This window comes from Cucumis melo, chromosome 5, assembly GCF_025177605.1.
Source record: "Cucumis melo cultivar AY chromosome 5, USDA_Cmelo_AY_1.0, whole genome shotgun sequence".
In the NCBI taxonomy this organism is placed as follows: Eukaryota; Viridiplantae; Streptophyta; class Magnoliopsida; order Cucurbitales; family Cucurbitaceae; genus Cucumis; species Cucumis melo.
The window spans coordinates 2,162,364-2,188,470 of NC_066861.1; the positions used below are offsets into that span (position 1 = coordinate 2,162,364).

Consider the following 26,107-nt stretch of genomic DNA (forward strand, 5'->3'; position numbering starts at 1 on the left):
TCTTGATGGAATCGTTTTAAATATTAACGAGACATATCTTTCAAAGCTATATATATATATATATATATATATATATATATATATATATATATATATATATATATATTAAAATTAACATAAATTAAATTTTCTAAATCAACTATTTAGGCAGAGGGTTAAGCAATAATCAAAGGTGAATTATTGTTTCAACCTTTATCGTAATAAAAAAAGAAAAAGGAAAAGTAGATATGTATTATTTAAATAAGATAAGTCCTTGAAGTAATAAATGTTTTGAGTATCACAATTTTGGATTCTCATCCAAAAGGTTAGAAGTGTGTGTTTGGTGAAGTAAGATTGATTGTTTGCTGATTTCTCTATTAATTCATCAAAATTAATAAAGTCCTACTGCACCCTCTGCTATTACCACCGTCCAATCTATCCTTATCCATACCTTATTTTGGGCTCTACCAATCTATGTACAATTATTAATTAATTCACTATTCCTTTCTACTTCTAATACCTTTAAATAGATAAAATTAAACAAAATATTTATAAACCTAACAAATTTTTAATTTCGATTCTTTGTAATATATCTAAAATAGTAGCCTATTGCGGTATATGATGCTAGCTAAATTGTGATATTTTGTTATGATAGTTCTAGCATTTAGAATGAATTTCCTTATTTTTAACTTTATATTTTAGTCGTTGCATTCTAAAAATGTTTGTTTTGGTTCTTAAACTTTTTTAAAATGATTATTTTTATTATCTTGAAATGTATGAACTAAAATGGATACATTGGAACGGTTGAAGAATCAAAATAAATTAAAGTTGGATGCACTGAGGGTTTAAATAAATATTTTGATGGTTAAAAAACCACATTTAATAAAAGCAAAGATTAAATTATAGATACTAATTAAGTGTGTTTGGAGAGATAGAATGTAATCATGAGAATCATAGAGATGTTGAAATGTATGTCAAATTGATCAAGACGAAACAAAAATGTAATCGTAAGGTGTGAAAACAATGGAAAATGGAGTTCAACCAAAAACTGGCATGATTGAATGAATTTTTAATAACAACTCAGACTTAAAATATTCGATCCAGATATGAATTCGTTTATTACATTTCATTATATTCCAATGCAATTACAGGTGTCCAAACAATCCTCAAAATGAATATTTTAAAAGTACTATGATCAACTTGAAATAAAATCCAACAAAAAATATAAGTAGTAAAGCAGTTTTTAAACAAAGAGAAAGAAAAAAGGTATGGTCTTTTTTTTGAGTTATTAGGGTTTGAATTTTGTTCAATTTTCCTTTTTACGTGGTTCAACCCCGGTTCACTTAAATTCATGTATTAAAACTAGCTTTTGCAAAAAAGAAAAAAAAGTGTATATTACTAAATTTTCGTTTAATCAAACAAAAAATGGTGTAAATATATAAAAACAATTTATCAAGGAAATATTCATAAAAGAAAACAATAAATACCGAGATCTAAAATATTTTCAAAATATCATTTTTATTTAAACTCTTCGTTCGATAAATAAAATGTTTAAAATAAATTTTAAAAATGATACTATCTTTAAAAAGTAATTATTTTCAATAATAAATATCTGCTAAATAAATAAATAAATAAATAAATAAAACATCATAATTTGAGGATTCATTTCAAAATTTATTGAAAATTAGCTAATTAATAGTAGAAATATCAAACTTTGAATAAAAGTGTCAAACACATAAGAAAATAAAAGTGAGAATAATACATAATAATATTTAAACCTAAAAGAGGAAAGAGATGCCCATAGAAAGAAAAAAGGATTGAAAAAGCAAAAGGAAGCAAGAGGGTCTCCTAGATTTCTACTTTTTCACTTCAAATTATCTTATACTTTATATATCCACTCTCAAGCCTTCGCCGCTCCTTCCTTCTTCTCCTCAAACTTTCCTCTTTTCTTCTTCCCCTTCCCCTTTCCCTTTCCCTTTCCCTGGTAGATCTCCGATTTTGTTCTTCCCCTCTTTTCAATCTCCTTCTTCATCCTCTACCAATTGGGTTTACGGCCATTCATCGAGTAGGAATGCAAAAAGTCTCTATCCTCGATCTGATTCTGGTTACTTTATGGTAGCTGGTGGTGTTGGTTGTTCTGTTTTGGTGATTGAGTTTTTGGTTCAGGTTTTGGGATTTCAGGTAGTGAAGTGTATGAGGGATTTGATTTGGGTAATTTTATTATGTTCCGTGGAGGATTCGGGAAGGAGCATAAGGAGGGATTGTGGGTTTGTGATCCGGAGCAGGGGTAGATGGGGCAAATGTGGTTGAGTCTTCTTTTAGTCAATTAACAATTCAACTTTTCTATTTTCTCTTCTGAACTGGATTTCAGATTTCGTCTTCACTCTTTTCCAAACTGGGTTTTAGAGTTTTAAGGAAATGCAGACCGATCACCGTAAGAAGGTGAAGCTGTATCTCTCATACTTATTATCTTATTCAGAACCTTCTCTAATACCTTAGATTTTTGTTTTCTTTACCTCCTAATAGTTATATGAGACTTTTCCTATCTGATGCAAATTTATGTCAAATGCCTTCAATATAATAAGCATATTGGTGGAAGTTTGTGAATTTTTTTGACGTTAAACTGAATCGAAAATTGGACTTTATAAGACTTGATATGTTGGGTTTTGATTAGTTTGCAGCTGCAGTTGTCATTTGTATGCCTCTAAAATACTCTTGTGTAAAATTCATCTTGATGGTCATATTTCTATTTAAGATGTCATTTCTTCATCATTAATCTTGATTGTACTGAATCCCATACCGTTACCAATTTCCACTGGAAAAAATTCAATCAAATTTTTAACTCTCCTGGCAGTTGGGGGGTTCTTTTTCCTGTATGTATCTGCAGTAAACATGTATCTTAACGTAGATGGGTTTTCTTGTGGCAGAATTCTGCAGAATTGGACTTTTTCTCTGAATATGGCGATGCCAACAGATTCAAAGTCCGCGAAGTTATTGGAAAGGGGAGTTATGGTGTGGTTTGTTCAGCTGTTGACACTCTCACCAATGAAAAAGTGGCAATAAAGAAGATACATGATATTTTTGAACATGTATCTGATGCTGCCCGGATTCTTCGTGAGATAAAGCTCCTGAGGCTTCTACGCCATCCCGATATTGTTGAAATTAAGCACATTATGTTACCACCTTCTCGTAGGGGGTTCAAAGATATTTTTGTTGTGTTTGAGTTGATGGAATCAGATTTGCATCAAGTCATCAAGGCCAATGATGATTTAACAAAAGAGCACTATCAATTTTTCCTCTACCAGCTACTACGTGCACTGAAATATATTCACACAGGTGTTTGGATACTTCATTGCACCAATACTTTACCTGAATATAAACTTTTGGGGGAGCTGGGTTGCTCTTGTAATCATTGTTACTTTTTGGCCCACTCTCCTTTTGGCTGGACGGAGTGTTTTGCGTTTCTCATATTTCATATGAAGCTACCTTCAATTACCCTTTTTCTTTTTTCATATTCTTCTTATAATGTTCTTAGTGGAAGCATATTTTGTGGAGTAAGTATGGTACGATTTGGATATAATGTGTGAACTACCTGATTTTGATCTACATTACTGCAGCAAATGTCTACCATCGGGATTTAAAACCAAAGAATATATTGGCAAATGCAAATTGCAAACTTAAAATATGTGATTTTGGATTGGCAAGAGTTGCTTTCAGTGACACCCCGACAACAATATTTTGGACGGTAGGCCAGTCAATATACTATATGTTCATGTTCGATACAATAGAATTTCTGGATGTATATGTAGCAAGAGCAAAGCTGATAGCGTTTGATGTGATGGTACTTGCAGGACTATGTTGCTACTAGATGGTATAGGGCTCCAGAGCTATGTGGTTCTTTCTTCTCTAAGGTTTGTTTTGATGACATTTCTTGAACATGCTCTACATACCATTTTTACAATCTTAACTTTGCTAGCGCGTAGCTAGCTTCATATGAAATAAATAGAGGTTTAGTTGTAACCCTGTTGTCGAGATATAAGTAATTGATTCACACTCTCTGATGTAGTGAGACTTTGGGTTTAATTGTTTTATTTGTTTAGTTAGGTTTCAAATTCCTCTATAAATAATGGCATTAGTTTCTCGACACTTCTAATCATCTTTATATATAATAATGACGTTCCTCATTTTGTGATTGATATTTTTCATCTGTGTCTAATTTCTACTTTTTGTCTGGATATAGTATACTCCCGCCATTGACATTTGGAGTATTGGCTGCATATTTGCTGAAGTACTGACCGGGAAACCACTTTTTCCTGGTAAAAATATTGTTCATCAGCTTGATTTGATGACAGATCTCCTTGGAACGCCTTCATTAGATACCATTTCTCGGGTAAGTGGCATTTTAGTATGTATATATAGTTGTGGAGAAGTTTTGATCTCTTGAATATTTTGAGATAATTTTCTTTACCACTTTCAAATTTGTTTCCTTAGGTAAGAAATGAAAAGGCCAGGAGGTACTTGACTAGTATGAGGAAGAAGCAGCCAATATCCTTTTCTCAGAAGTTCCCAAATGCTGATCCCCTAGCCCTACAATTGCTACAACGGTTACTTGCATTTGATCCAAAGGATCGACCTACTGCCGAAGAGGTCTGCTGCTATATGCTTGATTGGCAACATTATTTCCTTGTTACCTTTGTTATGTTTGTTTACTCTTATTTATCTAGTTTTGGTTTATCAACTCAATTATAGTATGCATGATACATAGCAAATCCATAAATTTGTTGTTCTTCCAAGCACTTCAAAATTTAAGTCAATCACTTGTGAACATCAAGTTGAAAACCATTTTTCTTCAGGCATTGGCAGATCCTTACTTTAAGGGGCTGGCTAAAGTTGAGAGGGAACCTTCTTGCCAGCCAATCTCAAAGGTGGAGTTTGAATTTGAGAGGAGAAAAGTCACAAAGGATGACATTCGCGAGTTGATATTCCTCGAGATACTCGAATACCATCCTCAATTGCTGAAAGACTACTTAAATGGAACCGAGAGATCAAATTTTCTTTATCCTAGGTTCTTAAATACCTTCTCTGTTTTAAATTTCCGAATGATGAATTTGATTGATTAAGTGGATGTTCCTGACTCTTATCTTCTGGTCCATGTTTCTACTTGTCCAGTGCACTAGATCAGTTCAAAAAGCAATTTGCTCATCTTGAAGATAATGGAGGGAAAAGTGGACCAGTTTATCCTCTAGAAAGAAAACATGCATCTCTTCCTAGGTACACAACACTCCTAGTTGCTCATGGCTTCAAACATGATCTGTCATTGAGTGAATCTCCAATAATGATGATAATTATATTTTCAATCTGTTGGTTCTACCAGGTCTTCAGTACAGTCAAATACCATTCCACCAAAAGTAACATCAAATATTGTTTCCTTTAAAGACCGATATGCGCCATCAGGTCCGTTCGGCAGTCAGCTTTACAAAGATTCAGCAGCACAGAGGATTGCTGCTGCTCAAGGTGAGGTTTTTTCTGCGTACCATCCTTTCTAACAGCCCGTCTGCTTAACTTACATTTAAGTCCACCTATTCTAACTTTGTTTCTTTGTTTAGCCAAGCCTGGAAGAATCTCAGGCCCGGTCATGCCATATGACAGTGGAAGTACCATTAAAGATGCTTACGACCCACGAATGTTAATTAGAAGTGCCCTCCCTTCTCATGCTATCCATCCAACATATTATTACCAGCAATCTTGCGGCCAAAATGAAGAAAGATCAGCAACTGGGGCTGAGCAGGACACGTCCATGCAATGCAAACAATCCCCTCAATGTGGAATGGCTGCCAAATTAGCCGGAGATACAGCTGCTGCTTCTGGTGCTTTCTCAAATTCTTTCTTTATGGCACGTGTAGGCATGCCCAAGATGGGAAACAATGACCGTGCTGCACATTTGCAGGTAAGCGCCCAATATGATGCTGGAGCTGTTGCTGCTGCAACTACCACTACCCATCGAAACACTGGCGTGGTCGAGTATAGCATGACCAGAATGTGTTAGAGAAGCAATTTGATCAAACCATTCAGAAGTCTAATTCGTGGCGGATTTTTGAAAAAGGGTTTTAGATGAGTTTGTTCGGATGGACTATAAAAGAGACCTATGTTTGACAACTTGAAGTTGCCTGAAACTTTTTGTCAATGTAGTGATGCTCATTCCATCCATACTTCTGATTGCTTCAGCTTTCAACCTTGGCCATTATTTGCACTAGAGTTTTGTATTATAGAAGAAGAAATATGAAAGTTCATTTATTGTATCTCTTTATAACCTTTTTCAACTGACTGATTTTGGTTACATTACTGAGCTGTATGTTTCAGATTTTGAAACTCACTATCACCAAATTGGCCATTGAAGAGGAAGCTAAGCTTATTGAATGATGGCTTAAAACAGTAAAAAGATGGGCCCACTATCACATCAATTTTAGAGTCGATTTTGAATTCACGATTTAAAAAAAAAAAAGTGTTTTAAAGTCATTTTAAAAGTTATATTTTGAGTGATAGTGGGATTCTTGTTAAGGATTGTTAATACAGTTTTGATTGGAATTAATGTTCTGTTTTCATTCCTTTTTTGAAGAAAAACATCGAAGTTTAACTTTTCATTAAGGTTAATATTTGTTATAATAAAAGATTACTAATTGTCCGAAAAAGTAATGGAAAGCAATAATATAATTACCTAAAATAGGAAACAAAATTCAAAAAAAAAGGAAGAGACTCCTGAGTCAATATCTTAGCTGGATAACGCAATATATAAATATATAAAGTGAACCAACAGTTTATGAAAATGATTTACCAATAGATAGATAGTAAATTATTTCTAAAACAATGATTTATCCAACAGTTTAGGCGTAAATCATGAGGTAATCTAGATTTGGAATTATTTTTCAAATCCACCTTTGTATGTATAAAAAAGAAAAAGAAAACAAAAATATCGTTAATTTATCTTCAACTATCAACGAAAATTTTGGGTAATAGGAACGGCGAAGCAATGAATGAAACAGGAGCATAAACACATTGTCGAACTCTCTCACTCCAATCTGTTATTACTATCCATGTCCATTTTGATTTGCTATCCATTAAAAAGCTACACAGATTTACTAGCAAAGAGTATAGAAGAAGATGATGATCATTAACAGGAAAAAGGATTCGAAATCCTGCTCCCAACTAACAGAGAAAAAGATGGAGCCACTGAGAATCAAACGCTTCATCCATCTTTTTTCTCACATGAAAAAGAGGAAAAAAAATGATAATTAATAATAAACCAAATCAAAAAAAGAAAGAAAAAAAATTCAAAATCAGAAGTAGAACTCATCTTCTTCAACCTCCGCATTCAGATTTCTCCTTCTCCAAGCTCTCGAAAAAGCTCGAGAGAGCTCTCATGGCCTTCACTTGATGCTGCAAATTCATTATATACTCCGCCGTCTGTTCAAACAGCTTGTCGACTCCAAGCGATTCTCCTCCTGGAACGATGCTCTGCAAGGCACGAATCTTGCGTTCGACGGCTTCCTTGTCATCAGCTTCTTCGTAAGTGAAAACAGGATGGTTTCGGTGAATCTTGTCGGCAATAATGCGGGAGGTTGGCACTCGTCTCCGGCTGCGGCGGCGATGGAGAGAGGATTTGTGCAATGCGTTGAGGATTAGGGTTTTTTGGCGAGAAGTGGTGGTTGATTTGAGTGTTTGAAATTGAGGTTTGTCCATGGCGGAGAGTAGTGTGTGTGTGTGAGAGAGAGAGAGAGAGAGAGAAAAGGGAGGCGTGTGAATGGGTACGAATAAGGGGGGGAAGGAGGAGGGAGTTAAATTATTGTTTGAGCTCTGAAAATGTCAATGCCAACGAAGCTGTGGCCCACCATTTTTGGGTTTCTCTCAATTTCTCTGGTTTTGGATTTTATGTTTGATTTTCAAACGCCGCCATGCGCGACTGAGCTTTTCTTCCCCCTGATCGGATGCATATTACCTGGAATCCAAATCCCCCCTTTTATTCCCTCTCATTTGCAAATTTAACAATCACACCACGCCATAAAAAAATTGAAATTTAGATTCCATTTTCAAACTGTGAGTGCTTCCCATCCAACTATATTTACAAATTCTTTATAAATATTGGTTTTTGTATGATAGAGAATTCGTGTTCTTTTTTATACATTTAGATTTATTGACTATTTAACAAATTATTCAAATTCTGCTTTTAAAAATTATTTTCTGATTCAAATTATGTTTTTAAATGTAAATTACATAATATTATAAAAATAATTCTATGAATTTTTAGGATCCTATAATTTTTAACAGATAGATTTAGATTATATGATTTATTATTATAATTTTAGTCTCTGAAAATAGTCTTGTTTTTAAAGACTATTTATAAAGATTGAGATTTTGTTAAAGCTCTAACTTTCTCGATTAAATTTATAATTTAACTAAATTTAAATATAAATTATACTCATGGATAAATTAGTAATAATTTATTGTCAACTAAGTTTTAGCGGATAAATAAGATTAGTTTTATAATTTTTTACTCTACTTTGTTCTGGTTAAACATCAAACTCACTAAGTACATACCATACTAAACATAAAAAGGAGAAAAAAAAAAAGAATCAAAGCTAAATGTCCATTGGACTATAATTAGGTTTAATATCATATTATTTCTCCTATTTTATCTTAAAAGCCTCACTTGTTGATGATTTAATTCATGGCATGTGAAATTAAATTTATAAACGTTATTGTTTTCTTCCTTATTTTTATAATTTCATTAATTTCGAACCCTTTACAGAGAAAAACGAAAACCAAATTAAATAAGAAGTACGAAAACCAACAATAATTCTAAGGGCCAAAAGCCAAATAAATGTCGAGGTCTAAATTTTCAAGTACCAAATTTTACATTTTCTTCAATGTTTGTTTAATACAAGTGATAGCACATTTAGGTTAATTATCAATGAAATAAACTTACTAAAGTTAAATTATAAATTTAATTTATAATTTGTATTAAAATTTAAGAGACTTTTGCAAAAAAATAGCAAATAATTTTATACTAATAGAGTTTATATTTTTATATTTTTAAAATTGATAACAAAATTAAGATTCGATAACGTTATAATATATCTAATTACTTATCATATTTATAATATAAAAAAATTATATTTGTAGATTTTTTTTTTATATTATATAAATTTTATTGTCATTCAGATGGAATTTTGTAAAATTTAAATGGATAGGAATTAAATTCTAATATAGTGAGTAATTTATGAGGAAAAAAAAGGTAATAAGGATGTTGTAATAAATATAAAAGAAAGAGGAAGGAACGCGCGAAGTGAGGAGCGTGGAGATAATACGTAATTAGATGTTAGAGAGAGAGGGAGAGATAAAAGAGAAATGGGCCCAGGAAAAGAAGAGAGAGAAAGCACATGTGATCACATGATTTTCTTGAAGCAAACACCACCCCCATGTGCCTCCCCACTCTCTTCATCCTATGATCTATATCACTAGCCTTCGCATGATCGCCACGTGGCTTTAATCACTAGCCCCCACCACCACCCTTGAGCCCCCCATCCCAAATTCTCTCTTTTAATTTTATCTTAATTCCCCCATATTCATCAAAACTAACACAATCTCTCTCTCTCTCTCTCTCTCTCTCTCTCTCTCTCATTATTATTATTATTATTATTTCTTTTTAATTTTCAATTTGATTTTATCCCAAAAAGTTTTGTGATTTTCTTTTATCTATTTATTAATTCTTTCTACTTAAATTAAATGGAATGGAAAAGTGAGCTGAAAATTATGAGAAAAGGGTGTGAAAAAAAGGAAGAGTTAAAAAGATGGTTAAGATATGGAGGTGGTGGTGATGCTTCCGAGAAGGAAACCAAGAGAAAGGAAGGGGTATTTGGTCATTGGGATTGGGAGAGAGATTTAGTTTGTGTTGGGCATATGGGGCTCCATGTGATCACACCCACCTTATGTCTTTTCTTGCTTCCCACCTTTTTTTTTCTCTTTTTCTTTTTTAACCTTTTCCATTAATTTTTTTACACATCCCCCCACCCACCTTCCGTACTCATTCTTAGTACCCAATTTCTTTTTTTCATTTTTTTCATCACTATTATTTTTATACATTTAACCTTAAGTCAAACCACCCTTATAATTGGAGATGTTGTGCGATTATTATTTCTGATCTTGAAAATATTTTCATCAACCCATCATTTTTGTTGTTTTTGTCCCCTTTGAAATTTTACCTTTCAATTAATCATTTCGTTTTCAAAATGATCCATTTATCCTTTTTAGTAATGAATGCTCTTTTTTCTTTTTTTCTTTTTTTAAAAAAATTGAATATAAATAGATCCACCCTGTTGAGAAAAAGAAGAGGAATGTAAATTATAAGGAAAATAACTGTCTTTTGGACTTCATATGTAGTGTAGAGTATTAATTTAAGATCTTTTGGAGGTTTTTTTTCAATGCTTATTCTTACGTTTTTTTAATAGTGAGTAAACTAAAAAATGTATTTCCAGAATATTAGAAGTTAAGTTGATGAATATTATTCTTACTTTGAAGTTTTTAATTTATTTTTTTTTTCATTTTCAAAAAGTGTTTTAATTTTTAAAATTGACTTGGAATTTGAAATGTTGCTTAAAAAAATCACATTAAAAAGATAAAATTATAAAAAAAAAACAGAAGACTAAAACTTTAGTTGTCAAACTAATCTTCCTAAACAAATATATATATATACACACACACACATGATTGACTCGAGTTTAGGATTTATTTTCTCTTTTATCAGCAAATTTATTTGCTTAAAAGAGTGGAATAATTATATAAAACTTTTTGGCTACCAAACTTTGGATTCAACTTTTACCCTTTCACTTTACTATTTTAGTGCAACATGTTTCTCTTTTTTTGCCGCAGGTCCTCAAAAACTATCAAATCCCTTTTGATTATAAAGGAAAAGAAAATGTCCCATTCCCATTGGCAACATTATTCTTTATCTTCACTGCCTAATGTTCACTCACACCACTCCTTTCACACACACACAAACAAAGAAAACTAATTAATCTTAACAACATTTTTAATTTTTAATCACGAAAAGCAGAAAGAAAGAAGAGTCTAAACATTTGTGACAAATTGTAGTTAGATGTTTTGATAGCTTGCAAAAACATGAACGACAACTCATAACGTAAAGAAACTTGTAGCATACCATCTCCAAGATTTGTACAATGATTCACAATCTGCATAACTTCAACATTCTTTTACAACCTCTACCTTATGTATATAAAACTGTCTTTGGAAATTAACACATGTTCTTCAAATGCTCAGTCATAAAAAAGTTTAAAGTAATTCTATACTAGTTTGAATTTTGGTCCGAAATCTTGAACAAAATCCACATATGTTTTTACAGCTTTTATCCATTTCTTAAAAGAATTAAAACCGACAGATCACTAATGATTTTGAAATATACAATATTATTGTAAACTTTTTACAAGTCATCAATTTCCCTCTCAAAATAATGATGATAATAATAATAAAAGATTGGAAACCTTTTTTTTCCGGTTGTTGTACGAATGATTGGGCAACACATTATCAAACCCATAGGGGTTTTAGCCAAAGCAACGCCGTCGGTTGCCGCGCGGAAAAAAAAAAACCAATTTCTATAATTTTAAATTTGCATCTCGATGTGTATCCATTTATACGCTTAAATGTATCAACCAAACTCTCAAACTTCAACAAATGCATCATTGAAAAACTTTCTTCGAAAAAATATCGTCAAATTTATTCTAATCATTCATTTTGTAAAATTTATATTTGAAAAAGTTTACATATATTTTAACAATCAATATATCGATAATTTTACAAAAATAGTAATAAATACTTTAAATTAATGAAATTATAAAAATTTTAAAATATAAGATTCCCATTCCATTGATTGAACAAAATCTAGATGAAGATGTGATTGATATAATAAAAAATTTAAGATTTAAATAATTATAATAATTAAAATTTAGAAATATAAATTAATATTTGCATATTGATTCAAACGTATAAAATTTTATTAAATTATATAAATTTAAATGTAATTATACAATTAAACCTATTTTCTTTAGAAAAAGTTTTATTAAGTATAATTTAGGGATAAGAGAATTGAATCCGAAACTTTTTGTCATTAGATAGAAATAAAGACATATAAGTTGAACTGAGATCAAATTGATCGGAATTTACATTTGATTTAATTTTGTTATGGATGGATGCGTGTATGAAGGGGCAAAGTAGTAAGGGGAAGAATTGAATGATGATGGGCAGTGGTACACATGCAATGCATTTATGTTCCCACCCGCACCCAATTAATTATAAATCCAATTCGATTGGATGATTCGAGTTCAGGAATTGTCGCAGTGTTTAACCTCTTCTTGGTCGACATGTCGTCGCTGACTGCCAAACCCAAACTGAAAATCCATATCCCATTTTCACTTTCTCCCACCATTCTTTCTATTCTGAAGCTGTCTCTCTTCCTGCCCTTCCATTAGGAAACCAAACCCCAACACCAAATCAAACCAAAAGTAAATGTCAAAATAACAACACAAAACTACTTTTTTTTTATATATTATTATTATTTTCTTTTAGTACTATCAAATTTAATTTTAAAATGATTAAAAAAAATATGTTTCAAGCTGACAATAATAGGAACTATCTATTTCAAATTGTTTTAATAATCTAAAATTAATTTTAATAATATGTAAAAGTGTGTTAAAAATGTAAAATACTGAATTCATTTGATGGTATTGGGAGGCGCTTGGTTATAAAACCGTAAAGGAATGCTTAGATGTCTTAAACTGATGCAAATATGAGCGTGTGTGGAACACTACTGATATTGCTATGATTCCGAAGGTGCATTCTCCATGTGTGGTGTTAGATTATCATAGGTCTATTATCTTTTGTAATGTGGTGTGTATGAAATTTTTTTGAAAGTAATTGTGAATTGTATGAAGCATATTCTACATCAGTTCATAATCTGAATCGCAATCAACTTTTGTTCTAGAGCTGGCAATTTCAGATAACACAATCATTATTATTAATTCCAAAGGTGCATTCTCTAGTGGTTGCATTTATTACATCGTTAAATATATGGGAGGGATGCTTATATAGCTTTGAAAGTGGATATGAGCAAAGCATATAACTGTATTTAATGGTGTTTCGGTGAATATATTAAGAGTTTCACTACGCGTTGGATCATGTTAATTATGGACTATATCTTCATCGCTTCTTTTGCTTTTGCTAATCAATGATGTTCCACAGAATCACATCATTCGCTTCTTGTGCGTGGTTTATGCCAATGATCCTTTTCCCTTATTGATTGATTTATTTGTGCTTAGGGTTTGTCTCGTGCTTTATCTGCTATTGCTCAATTGAATGGTTAATTATGCATGTTTCGGGTTTGAGAACTAGTCCGTTGGATAGTCTATTGTTATATATGTCGTGCATCTACTTTAGAATTTGGGTTTATTAAGAGGACTTCACATGCTTGCCAACTTGCCTCAGAACAGTTTGTGAATTTTAATAAATCAACTTGGTGTTTCTCTCCTAATTTTCCTTTGGATTGAGTGTTACTGTATTAGTAGTATTTCGGGAGTGCCTGCTGTTGAAATTTTTTGTCCAGATTTGGGTCTTCCTTCCATATTTACTTGTTGTAGAGGGCATGATCTTAGTAAATTAAAGGAGAGGGTGAGTAGATTGGTGCAGAGCTGGAGACAAGCTTTTCTTTTTTCTTTTCCTCGATTGCGGGAAGCATGAATTTGAACTGATATCGTGGAGTATTGCCATGCATAAATAAAATAGAAATTTTATTAAATTTTAAATATAAAATAAATAAATATGTCTTAGGTTGGTAATTATTGCATGCAAATTTGTAATATAGTTTCTCTAGTTCCACAAAGTTCGTTATTTAGAACGAACGGTGCAATTTCTCCATCTGTCTTTTCTTTTTAAATTTTAGAAAAAAGTTTTTGATCTCAGTCCTCAACAATAACATTTTATTAATTACGTAACTTTTATTTTTTTAATTTTCATATCATTGTCAAATAAGTTTCAAACTGATCTTTTTAGCTCTTGTTCTTATTGGATTTATCTAAGAGATTTTAATATATATGTATTTTTATTTATTGTAAATACTTTTGTAGAATTATAGAGAGAGATATTTTAAAAGAAAACAAACAGAGTCTAGAAATAAAAATTATAAAGTTTTCATCTTCAAACAAGAAAAATACCTTTGACTTTGATAGATGAATGGATACTGTGTTACATTTCTTTATAAGATTTTTTTTTAGATTGGTCGATTAGGTTATTTCAAAATATTGCACTTTTAATTTTGAACCTAGTTTTCATTTGGTTTTTAGGTTTTAGTATCTTAGACTTTTACCCACACATCTAATGCTCACATTGGACTTTGACGCTAACATTCATTTAACTAATTCAAAATAACTATGATGAAAAAATGTTATAATTAATTTTGATACCAATGAAGAATTATAAAAAATAGTTAATTATAATTATGTTAATGTTTATAATTAATTAATTAACGCTAATCTAACGATCAAAAGGGTATACATAGTGAAAAAAAGCTTAAGGTTGTAAAATTTTGAAACTCGAAGAAAAAATGGAAACAAAAGTGTGTAGAAGTGTGACAGTCACATTTTTTAAAAAAACATTATATATAGTTGTTCACCCCCTTTCCCCAACAAATATTTCTAGATTCGCTATTGTTGTAAAGCGTTATCTTGAAGTTAAATTAACGATGGATTTAATCTATTGAGCCAAAAATCGTACCAATGATAAATTTTCATTATGATGGAAGATCGTGCAGGTGCCTACAAGACAAAAGAGATTAAGCACTAATGCGGTGTCTAGCCACGTACATTTCAATGCTCAAGTTAGTATCATGTTGTGTTTTATGTCGTAAAACTTGTGGTTTGTAAATGCTAAAACATATTCTATTTTGCAATAAAGTTGTTATTGATGTATTGTACTATAAAATTGTTGTTGAATAAGCGGTTTGTTCATTATAATCTTAAATCAAATAAATTAAGGTCCTATGACTATAAAATGTATACTTACAAACTTTATATAGTGACATAAAAGTGGGTCAAGTTCGAGTTAATAGCGTAAACGATTTATAATATAGCAATAAGGTTTATGACATTATATTCTAGGGACACTATAGATACGACCTATTTTGTATTAATACAAACGAATGTGATTCCTAAATTAATAGTGTATAGAAAAACATGTGAGTTGGAGTATCTCACGCAAAGAGTTTGTATAAAATCAAACCACTAAATAGTCGTTTTTACTTTATAAGTTTAAAATTGACTATTTCAAAATGGATGACCTATGTGACTTAATTTTAATCTTGAGTTAGCTATAAACTCCTATTTATTCAAGGTTGTCTTTAGATTTGAATGGGGGAGAGTAGTCATATGGTACTGGCTCAATATGCATCCCATTTCAGGGGTAAGATTGGGTATTAGAATGTTAGGAACATAGAGTACAAGATGTAATTCATTTCTAGAAGTAGTAGAGAGGTTAACCCTTAAGTGCTAAAACCGAATCTTGAACAAGGAACCCCGCCCTTCCATTGGCCCGAGAGAGGCTTAGTTTAGTGGTTAAACCACAAATCAATTATTCATTAGAGGATCACTAGAACTTAAGGAAGATAAAACGTAATTTCGAGCGATAAAATTTTAATTTTGACATAGTCGAAATTATGAACAACCTGTAAAGAAGAATCATCTTTCTAATTATGGTTACATCAAGTGGATATAATATATATCTAAAGTAGGAGAGTGTAGCTTACTAAGCTTTAGTAGAGTATCCCAATAGTTGACGAATGTTGGTTAACTAGATTAAAGAGTAAAATCAATTAAACTTGGATCGTTGAAACTTATGATCTGTAGGTCTACTAGATTCTTTATTAGCTCGTACCAAAATTAACCTTAGAACAAAGTAAGAAAGCAATAATTATAAAGGAAGAATGATTTTAGAAAAATAAAATTTTAAAATTAACCCCACCTTTAAATTTTAAAAATAAAACAAAAAATAAACTTATTGTTACATGACATTAATTTTTGCATCAAAGGCCACGTAAACTTACAAATTAATTTGAAAAATTATAAAGTATTTTACTAAGATGGCGCGGACGCCCAACTTCGACGTTATTTTGAATTGGAAAGGGGAAACGAAGAGGAAAAGGATTTAGAAATTGGCGGCAGAGATAGGTGAGCGATGAAGGACAGTGCATTCGATCAATTTATCAATGGAAAAATGACATTTGAAGCCATTAAACTGGAGTTCAGTCGATTGCTGACTGCCAAAGCTAACTCCAATCGAGACGATTTAGCATCAGTAACGAGCATTGGAGGAGAAGCAAATGTTGAAGCTCAAGAAACTGAAAACGACGTCGATACATGAATAAAAGTAGGAAAACGCCGTGAATTTGAGAAGAAAGTTGAATATCGAGAAGCGATGGAAGAAATCGGCTAATGTGAAGAACAAGGCAAGTCCGAAAGAAAATAAAATGACAAGTTATCTCCAAAAGAGTAACGAGGATAACATCAAGCAAATGATGGAAAAATTTCAGGAAAGAAGCAAGATGGAGTGGAACAAACAGTGAAGACGAAGAAGTAAAAAGTTGAAAGCGACTTATTAGGCTTGATGAACTTCGAGGAGCTCTGTAGGTACACTTCTTCGTGAGATGTTTTCTACACTATCAAATATGCTTATAGTCTTCTAAAATTTCGAGCATCTCTAGTTATTGTTAATCTTTTCCTTTTGATTATTTGATCTGACATCCATGAGATGAGATGACCTTTACACTGTGAAGTATGCTTATAGCTTCTGCTTTTAACTAAAACTTTGAGCATCGCAAGTTCTTGTTCATCTTTCTGTCTATTTGAATATCTAGTCTGATATCCTGTACTTTCCTGGTATAAGGTGTATGAGAAAGGAAGAAAGGAGGATAAACATCAAGGATTTTAGAACAATTTTATATGTTCTGAAAGTTCAATGACTTGCTTGAATCTGTTCTTTCACTTTGAACAGAATTGAGTCTCCTAATTTGCCAGTTAATGAACATAAGTGAATTGGACAATAACTACTTCAAGTCAATTCTTAGGTTCAGTGCGATTGTCTAGTTTCTTCTAGAATTATAAAATCTCAGGTCAACCACGCCAATGCATCAAACAGTCCTCAATTAATACATAATTGAAGCGTGAGCTCCGCCCTCCGGGGAGATTTCGCCAATGAACAGATGTAGGCTTAGTTCTTTAGTTTATTAGATAGTTTGATTACTTGTACCGATTGTTATCGCTGGTGTTCAAATTTCTATATCTCTTTTGGTTCTCCCTTCCAAAGCCACGAGTAAGAAGATCCCTGTGTTAACTCTTAAGCATTTGCAAGTCCTTCAAGTCACATATGGACTAGAGGGATCAGGTCTTTTTTTTAGCCTGCAAATTAGCGGGTATTAGAATTATAGTTGGTTGCTTGTGTCTGATAAAGAGCCAGAGAGAGAATTCATGCGTTGCGCATGGATTGAGGAGGAGTTGGTACTCATAAAAAACAAGAGGTAAAGAGAATAATGAGATTTTATTTGGAAATCATTATTATGCAAAAATTAACAAAATATAAAAAATAAAGAATTACATGAAGGAACACAAAACTGATGATACAAGAAATAGGAATAAGAAAACAATTATGTAATGTCTCGAGATGGCTTGCAATCTCTCACAGAAACCTTGAGCGTTTGCATTCAGCAGCAACACCTTGAGAGAATCCTTTAAAGTCAGCACAGTAATTGTAAATCATGTATTTCGACTGCACCCATCACATTCTATTCGTACCCTTAGCATCTAGTCCTTGATCATTCTGTCCACTTTGCATGGAATTGGTAACCTGGGAGCCAGAAGATGACGGTCTAGATGACACGTGCTTTGATATTGATATTATGATTCGATGCAGTGAATGGGGCTTGCGTCCAATCGGTTTTCACTAATCCTCCTCTTGGTTGCCCAATCATCTGCATTTCATAGTCCTGAATAAACTCTCATGGGTTCGCTTTTTGGGTATGGAATGTCAAGTGTTTCTAATTACGGAACACCCTATGGGAATGTTATCCACCAAAAACGTGAAAAAGAATAAAGTTTTTGTTACTCAACAGGAAATCAAGTTACATAGAACTTATCATTAAGACTTGAACTAACACTTACTTGATACTTTGTGGACTTCAATCAATGGAGTATGTATGAAACGTCTTTGTAGGATCCAAACCAAAGGTGACATCGTTGTTCCCTATTTCCTTTTCCTGTGAGGATACATTGGTGTGAAGTGTGTACGGATCTCCAGATGAATGCCTAAGAATTCAAGTCAATCTCATCATGTCCTGGGCCTTGAGAAGACAACTACACGAGAGAAGATTGAGTTAGATAGGTATTCCAGGGAAAATTGAATTTGAGAAAGAACTGCAAAGTGTGGGAGTTCATGTTGAAACTTACCTAAAAGGTTGTAACAGTACCAGCAGAGTTTCCGGGCACTAACTTGATTTGCATGTCAAACCTTCCAAATAGATACTCCTTCTTGCATCGGAAACCAGACCCTGAATCTTTATCAAGTGAGAGGGTGAGGTGCCGGCCTCCCATCGTATATATTGACTCGTGGACTACCCCAAGTGATGTCGACCTCTTGGAGAAAATTTCCAGCTGCTGTGGTCATTACTGAAGCCATGAATAAAGAAAGTACAAGCATTGTTGAAGCTTTGTGAGACGAAAACGTGCTTTGCTAGGGCCAAAAATGAATGGAAACGAATTGTAGAGTGGTCTGTGTCAGTAAAGATGAAGGAAAAATAGTGAATGGTGATGCTGGTTTGAAGTTATAAAGCCTTTGAAAATTCAGCCATGACTAATTCTACTAAAAAGTTCCGAGAGCCTTTTAAGCTGGCAAAATTTATTAGTCATCGAGCATACGAGAGTCATAGAAGGAGCAGAGGAAACCATAAAAAGCTCTTTTTTTTTTTTTGCTAAAAAGTTCTGAATTGTGAACCTTCCGGCTATTTCATGATTTTGAAAGTTGAAATTTGGCGCTAGAATCATGTAGCCTCAATCTCATGCACTTATGTTCGTCAAAGCCAAGAAAAGACAAACGAGATAAAGAAATCTCTTCCTACACGTGTGACAGCAGAGAGGGTTTGTCAATTAGATTCGTCTTAGCTGGCATCTCAAGCATTTGCTTGGCATAAACAAGTAAACACAAGCATTTATACGCGTTTCGTTTACATTTTAATTTCAATATCCCTCTTCTCTAATAAAACCTTCCCAAGCTGCAGCTCACAGGAATCGAGATGCCGGAATCTTTTTCTTGCAAAGAGACCATCATCCCGAGGGAATGATGGTAGGTTTGATTTGAATTAGATGGAGAAGTTTGATTCCAAAATTAACAGTCGAAGTTGCAAGCATTTTGCTAGGCCCCAATCTTATTCACTTATAATAGGAGGAATAAGAAAATACATGAAGCCAATGAAAGGAAAACACGTGAAAATGGGGAGAATAGCCATGAAACCAATAAAGAGGATTCATGTGGTAGTGGGGAGGAAAGCAAGGAGATTGAGGACCAGCTGAAACAGGGGGAGTAGAGGGAGGTACGGAAATTTTGGGTAAAGAAGAGAGAGGCTGTAGTTCTTCCTTGCGAGGAAGAAGACAGAGTTCAGGTTCCTTCGTTCTTGGTTGAGTTTTTCATTGTTGGTTGTTTTGGTTTTCCAGATCGTTATCTTGGTCTGCTTTTCTTTATTATTCCGAACGTTGTTGTTTACTTTGTGGTTGGTTATTAGAGTTGTGTTTTTCTGACTGTGATCTTGAAGTTGTGGTGCTTTTTGAGCTGTATTTTGGTTGAAATATTAATAGAGGTTAAGTAACCCGTTGGGATCCTAACATTTGGTATCAGAGCCTGAAACCTGGGCAAGTGCACAACGATGGCAAGGATGGTCGAAGAGAGATTAGAGGTAGTGGAACAGGGAATGCAGAGACCGCCGGTAATCGAAGAAAACATAGCGTTATTATTGTCGAAGAACATCACTAAGATGAACTTCTATATTGATAAACAATATCAGCAACAACAAGTGATCCTGAAGTACATTGAAGGGATTATCAGAGATGACTCGACCGGAAAGAAAAAAGAGTAGGGGTCGACCAGCCAAGTCACGAAGGTGGAATCTGTTATCCCTGCAACATCACTGGAATCGAAAAAGGAAGTTAAAACAGAGGAAGAACGAGCACTAGACTGTAGTAAGTTCAAAAAGGTTGAGATGCCGGTTTTTGATGGAACGGACCCTGACTCATGGCTTTTTTGAGCGGATTGTTACTTCAAAATACATAATCTGTTGGACTCGGAAAAACTCACGGTGGCTGTGATAAGTTTCGATGGACCAGCTCTTGACTTTTACCGATCGCAAGAAGAACGTGAAGCATTCAAGGGATGGGATGATTTGAAACAGAAGATGTTAGTGCAGTTTCGAGCAATACAAGATGGTACGTTAGTAGGCCGGTTCTTAACCATCAAACAGAAGACGACCTTGGGGAATACCGAAACCATTTCGACAAGCTGCTAGCTCCAGTGGCTTTCTTACCCACAATGGTGTTGGAGGAGATGTTCATGAAAAGACTGAATCCATGGCTGAAATCTGAAGTAGAAACGCTGGAACCCGTTGGGTTGGCCCAAATGATGAAGTTGGAACTAAAGATTGAGAACAGAGAACTGGTCCGAAAAGAGTGTGGGCTGATCAGCGCGTATGACATCAAGGCCCTATACAAGAATCAATAGCCTAAGAACGTGGTCACAGCAGCTGAGAAAGAAGTAACGACTATGGGTAACTGGCCAATGTGGACGATCACTCTGAGGGAGGTGGCGGGAGATAATCGTCGGGATGGGCCTACTAAACGACTAACGGACGCCGAGTTTCAGGCCCGAAGAGAAAAGGGATTAGGAAAAAATATTATGCCGGCTATAGATGCAAGACCAAGGAGAATAAGGAGCTCTGAATGCTGCTGGTCAAAGAAGGAGGAGAAGAACCGGAAAATGTGGAGGAAGAGTTCTTTGATGCTGAGGCAGAGATTAAGCAAGTGGAAGTTCATAGCGTGGAAAACCTGAACATTGAGTTGTCCATCAACTCTGTAGTAGGCTTGATCAACCATGGAACCATGAAAGTCAAGAGAAAGATTGGGGAGGAAGAAGTGGTGATACTAATTGATTGTGGGGCGACCCATAACTTCATTGCTGAGAAGTTAGTGACCAAGTTGGGGCTGGCACTACATGAAACTCCTAGTTATGGAGTGATCTTAGGCTCGGGGAGGACAGTAAAAGAAATGAGTATGTAGTGATGTGGAGGTTTGGGTGGGAGAATGGAAAGTGAACGATAGCTTCCTGCCCTTGGAATTGGGGGGAGTGGATATAATCCTAGGAATGCAGTGGCTACACTCCCTTGGGGTGACCGAAGTAGATTGGAAAAATTTGCTGTTGTCTTTCTATCACCAAGGCAAGAAGATCAAGATCAGAGGGGATTCGAGACTCACCAAAACGCGGGTCAGTCTAAAGAATTTAGTGAAGTCGATGGAGGTGGAAGACTAGGGATTCCTAGTGGAATGCCATGCCATGGAAGGCGAGCCAATGGGGAAGGAAGAACAGGAAGAAGAGCCGCTGTCACCAGGAGTTGCTCCCACGGCTGCCCTTTCTAGAGAAATTCGCTAGTGTGTTTGAATGGCCGGAGAAGCTACCCCCTCAGCGCAGCATCGACCATCATATATATCTGAAAAGTGGAACTCACTCGGTGAATGCAAGGCCCTATAGGTATGCACACCATCAAAAGGAAGAGATGGAGAGATTGGTAGATGAGATGCTATCCTCAGGCATCATCCGACCTAACAAGAGTCCCTATTCCAGCCCAGTGTTGTTGGTGATGAAAAAAACAGGAGCTGGCGGTTCTGTGTAGATTACAGAGCTCTTAATAATGTGACCATCCCCGACAAATTCCCCATTCCAGTCATAGAGGAGCTATTTGATGAACTAAATGGAGCTAACATGTTCTCCAAGATTGACCTCAAGACCGGATACCACCAAATACGGATGTGCCCTGATGATATTGAAAAGACAGCCTTTCGTACTTACGAAGGCCACTACGAATTCCCAGTGATGCTGTTCGGATTGACTAACACCCCCTCGACATTCCAGGCTTTGATGAATCAAATGCTCAAGCCGTATCTGCGATGGTTTGTCCTTGTTTTCTTCGACGACATTTTGGTGTACAGTAAAGGGATAGGTGAACATGTGCAGCACTTGGAAGTTGTCTTAGAACTGTTGAAAGAAAACGAATTGTATGCGAACTTGAAAAAATGTAGCTTTGCGAAACCGCGGATTGGGTACTTGGGCCATTTCATATCTGAAAAGGCATTGAGGTAGACTTGGAAAAGATTAGGGCTATCAAAGAATGGCCGATCCCTACCAACGTGCGAGAAATTCGAGGATTCCTGGGGCTTACGGGGTACTACCGGCGATTCGTGAAGAACTATGGCACCATGGCAGCTCCCCTGACTCAATTACTAAAGACAGGTGCTTACCGATGAGTGAGGAAGCAGAGACAGCGTTTGAAAGGCTTAAAATGGCCATGATGACACTTCTGGTATTAATCATGCGTGACTTCAACTTGTCGTTTGAGATTGAGTCGGATGCTCCAGGATTTGGAGTTGGGGCAGTGTTAACTCAAGGCCGACGGCCAATAACTTACTTCAACAAGACGTCGTGTATGCAGGATAGGGCACGATTGGTGTATGAAAGAGAGTTAATTGCGGTGGTTTTCTCGGTTCAAAGGTGGCGTCCTTATTTGTTGGGGAGAAAGTTTATGGTGAAAACGGATAAAAGGTCACTAAAATTCTTGTTGGAGCAGCGGGTGATACAACCCCAATATCAGAAATGGATTGCCAAGCTCTTGGGGTATTCCTTTGATGTAGTTTACCAACCGGGTTTAGAAAATAAAGCCGTTGATGCCTTGTCCAGGATTCCCCCTACTGTGCATTTGAACCAACTAACGGCGCCAGTATTGTTAGATTTGGTCATCATCAGAGAAGAAGTGAACAGGGATTCGGGTTACAGGAGATCATAAGGGTGATGTTAGAGCAGAAGCTGGAGATACCACATTATACCCTTCATCAAGGGGTGCTGAAGTTAGATTAGTGATTTCAAGCTCATCTTCTTTGCTACCAACCATTACGCATACCTATCATGATTCGGTATTTGGGGGACACTCGGGTTTTCTAAGGACCTATAAGAGAGTTACCAGTTAGTTGTATTGGAAAGGGATGAAGAAAGACGTAAAGAAATATTGTGATGAATGTGTAATCTGCCAGAGAAACAAGTCCTCGACATTGTCTCCAGTCGGGTTGTTGATGCCTTTAGAGATTCCTGATGCGATATGGAGTGATGTCTCAATGGACTTTATTGAAGGGTTACCAAAGTCAAAGGGGTGGGATGTGATCCTAGTGGTAGTAGACCGAAGTATGCACACTTACTACTGTTGAAACACCCTCTACACAGCTAAGGCTGTTACTGAAGTCTTTGTCAAAGAAGTTGTTAAACTCCATGGTTATCCTAAATCTATAGTCTCGGATAGGGACAAAGTCTTCCTCAGCCATTTTTGGAAAGAGATGTTTCAGTTAGCCGGTATCGAGTTGAACCGAAGTTCATCTTACCACCCCCAATAGGATGGGCAGACCGAGGTGGTAAACAAGAGCATGGAGGCCTATCTGAGGTGTTTTTATGGAGAGAAACTGAACAAGTGGAACCAATGGATACACTGGGCAGAGTACTGGTACAATACCACCTACCACAGTTCAATAGGGATTACCCCCTTCCAGGCCGTATATGGTAGACTTCCCCTACCTTTGATCCAATATGGAGATATGGAAACACCAAACTCCACACTTGATCAGTAGTTGAAGGAGAAGGATGTGGTGCTGGGGGCGCTGAAAGAGCACTTGAAACTAGCTCAAGAAAGAATGAAGAAACAAGCGGACTTGAAAAGAAGAGAGGTGGAATTCCAAGAAAGGGATTGTGTATTTCTCAAAATTCGACCATACCGACAGGTTACCCTGAGAAAGAAACGGAATGAGAAGCTATCACCGAAGTACTTTGGGCCATATCAGATATTAGAAAGAATCGGAGAAGTTGCGTATAAGCTGGAACTTCCAAGTTTGGCAGCCATCCACCCTGTTTTTCATGTGTCGTAGCTAAAGAAGGCAGTGGGGAATAGGGAGTCGGTTCAACAACTTGATCCTTATGTGAATGAAAATCACAAGTGGATCACACAACCAGAAGAAGTATACAGTTACCGCAAGAATTCGGCAACAAAGGAATGGGAAGCACTAATTAGTTGGAAGGGATTGTCGCCGCACGAAGCCACCTGGGAGAACTGCTCCAACATGAAGTACCAGTTCCTTGAATTCCACCTTGAGGACAAGGTGGATTTAGAAGAGGAGAGTGATGCTAGGCCCCAATCTTATTCATGTATATTAGGAGAAATAAGAAGATACATGAAGCCAATGAGGGGGAAACACATGGAAGTGGGGAGAATAGCCATGAAACCAATGAAGAGGATGCACGTGGTAGTGGGGAGGAAAGCAAGGAGATCGGGGACCAGCAGGTGGGGACCACAAGTTAGTTGGTAGTGGGAAATTAAAAGGAGCAGAGGGAGGTACGGAAATTTTGGGTAAAGAAGAGAGAGCCCGTAGTTTTTCCTTGCAAGGAAGAAGATAGGTTCCTTCGTTCTTGGTTGAGTTTTTCATTGTTGGTTGTTGTTGTTTTGGTTTTCCAGATCGTTATTTTGGTCTGTTTTTCTTTATTATTCTGAACGTTGTTGTTTATTTTGTGGTTGGTTATTATAGTTGTGTTTTCCTGACTGTGTCTTGAATGTGTGGTACATTTTGAGCTGTATGTTGGTTGAAATATTAATAGAGGTTAAAGGAACCAGTTGGTATCCTAACACATTTCTAATTTATAATTTCTCCATGGTGTATCATTCACTTTTATAACTTGCGCTGAATTAAATAGAGATTAAAATTGCTATTTAGTTGTGGATATCAAACTTTTTGACCAAGCTAAACAGCTGATCTCCACCAAAGCAACAATGGTAAATTTCCAATTTGAGGGAAAGATCAAGCCTGCAAGTAAAGAAGAAAAGTGGACACGGGTATGGTGTAAGCCACAACCACTCAGATGCTTAAGTCACAAACACTTAAATACTTAAGTCAGAAGGTTGAAGGGAGAAGAGTGTATTTAGATATATTAGATATGGGTCGAAGAACTTACCTCCTTGGTACTTCCCTCATCTCTTATTTATAGCTTTTGGTGGTGTTCCTCTTCCTTTTTGGATTCCTTTCCTTTTCCTCGTTAGATTGAGGTTCTTGAGGAGTTTGATTCAAAGATGGCTCGGCTCGGCTTGAGAGTAACTGATCTAGCTTGGCCCTCATGGGTTGGATCCTCTTGCCTTAAGGATCTACAGGGCTTGGCAAGACATCTCGGGCCACCTTGATAGGCTCGGCCTCGACTAGACCCTCTTGAGCTACTTTGGTCTTCTCTTTCTTGTCTTCTTTCTTCTTCATTTCATTTTTTCCCTCAGTCTTAGAATCTACTGCAACATTAGTTATCATAAAACTCATAAAATATTAAATTTTAAATGTCAATCCATTCTCTCTAGGCTTTTTAGTTGTCACTATGGCTTGAACCACAAAGCTACCCAAGGTGGTTGGTGCCAAATATTCTTGGTTGGTTGATCAGTTAACAATAAACACGGAAGGGATCGTTTAACTCCTTTTGAAAGACTTGTTAACTTGTCAAGTAGTCAACAACTTTGGAGGTTGCATGATGAAATGAGTGAGAGCCATGATTTGCTTATTTTGTCCGATTGAGTCTATGATTGTTCATCGAGTTTGAGTCTAGTCTAACTTGATTGAGCAAATCAATTCAAACTAGTTAGAGTACTTGGTGTTTGAACATGGTTGATCCAAACCACAAAAAAGTTGAAAAATTATATTTG

At 35.3% G+C, this 26,107-nt stretch overlaps 2 protein-coding genes and 1 pseudogene across 4 annotated transcripts; 1 reads left to right on the forward strand and 2 right to left on the reverse strand.

Moving 5' to 3' along the window:
- Positions 1-1,796: 1,796 nt before the first annotated feature.
- LOC103491392 (mitogen-activated protein kinase 20) lies at positions 1,797-6,299 on the forward strand. 3 transcript variants are annotated; one of them, XM_008451317.3, is made up of 11 exons: positions 1,810-2,421; positions 2,907-3,315; positions 3,597-3,724; positions 3,831-3,890; positions 4,220-4,369; positions 4,471-4,626; positions 4,833-5,044; positions 5,149-5,250; positions 5,354-5,493; positions 5,586-5,846; positions 5,927-6,299. In XM_008451317.3, the coding sequence occupies exons 1-11, from the start codon at positions 2,398-2,400 to the stop codon at positions 5,941-5,943; spliced, it is 1,659 nt and encodes a 552-aa protein (XP_008449539.1). In that variant the 5' UTR covers positions 1,810-2,397; the 3' UTR covers positions 5,944-6,299. The 3 variants fall into 3 exon arrangements, with proteins under 3 accessions (XP_008449538.1, XP_008449540.1, XP_008449539.1); XM_008451316.3 differs by having other exon boundaries at positions 1,797-2,421; positions 5,586-6,299; XM_008451318.3 differs by having other exon boundaries at positions 1,807-2,421; positions 5,591-6,299.
- Positions 6,300-7,011: 712 nt separating this feature from the next.
- On the reverse strand, positions 7,012-7,864 carry LOC103491391 (transcription factor PAR2-like). The gene has a single exon (XM_008451315.3). It carries the CDS (start codon positions 7,714-7,716, stop codon positions 7,336-7,338), a length of 381 nt encoding a protein of 126 aa, XP_008449537.2. The 5' UTR covers positions 7,717-7,864; the 3' UTR covers positions 7,012-7,335.
- A 9,742-nt stretch (positions 7,865-17,606) lies between these two features.
- On the reverse strand, positions 17,607-21,950 carry LOC103491390 (xyloglucan endotransglucosylase protein 1-like; annotated as a pseudogene).
- Between the last annotated feature and the right edge of the window lie 4,157 nt (positions 21,951-26,107).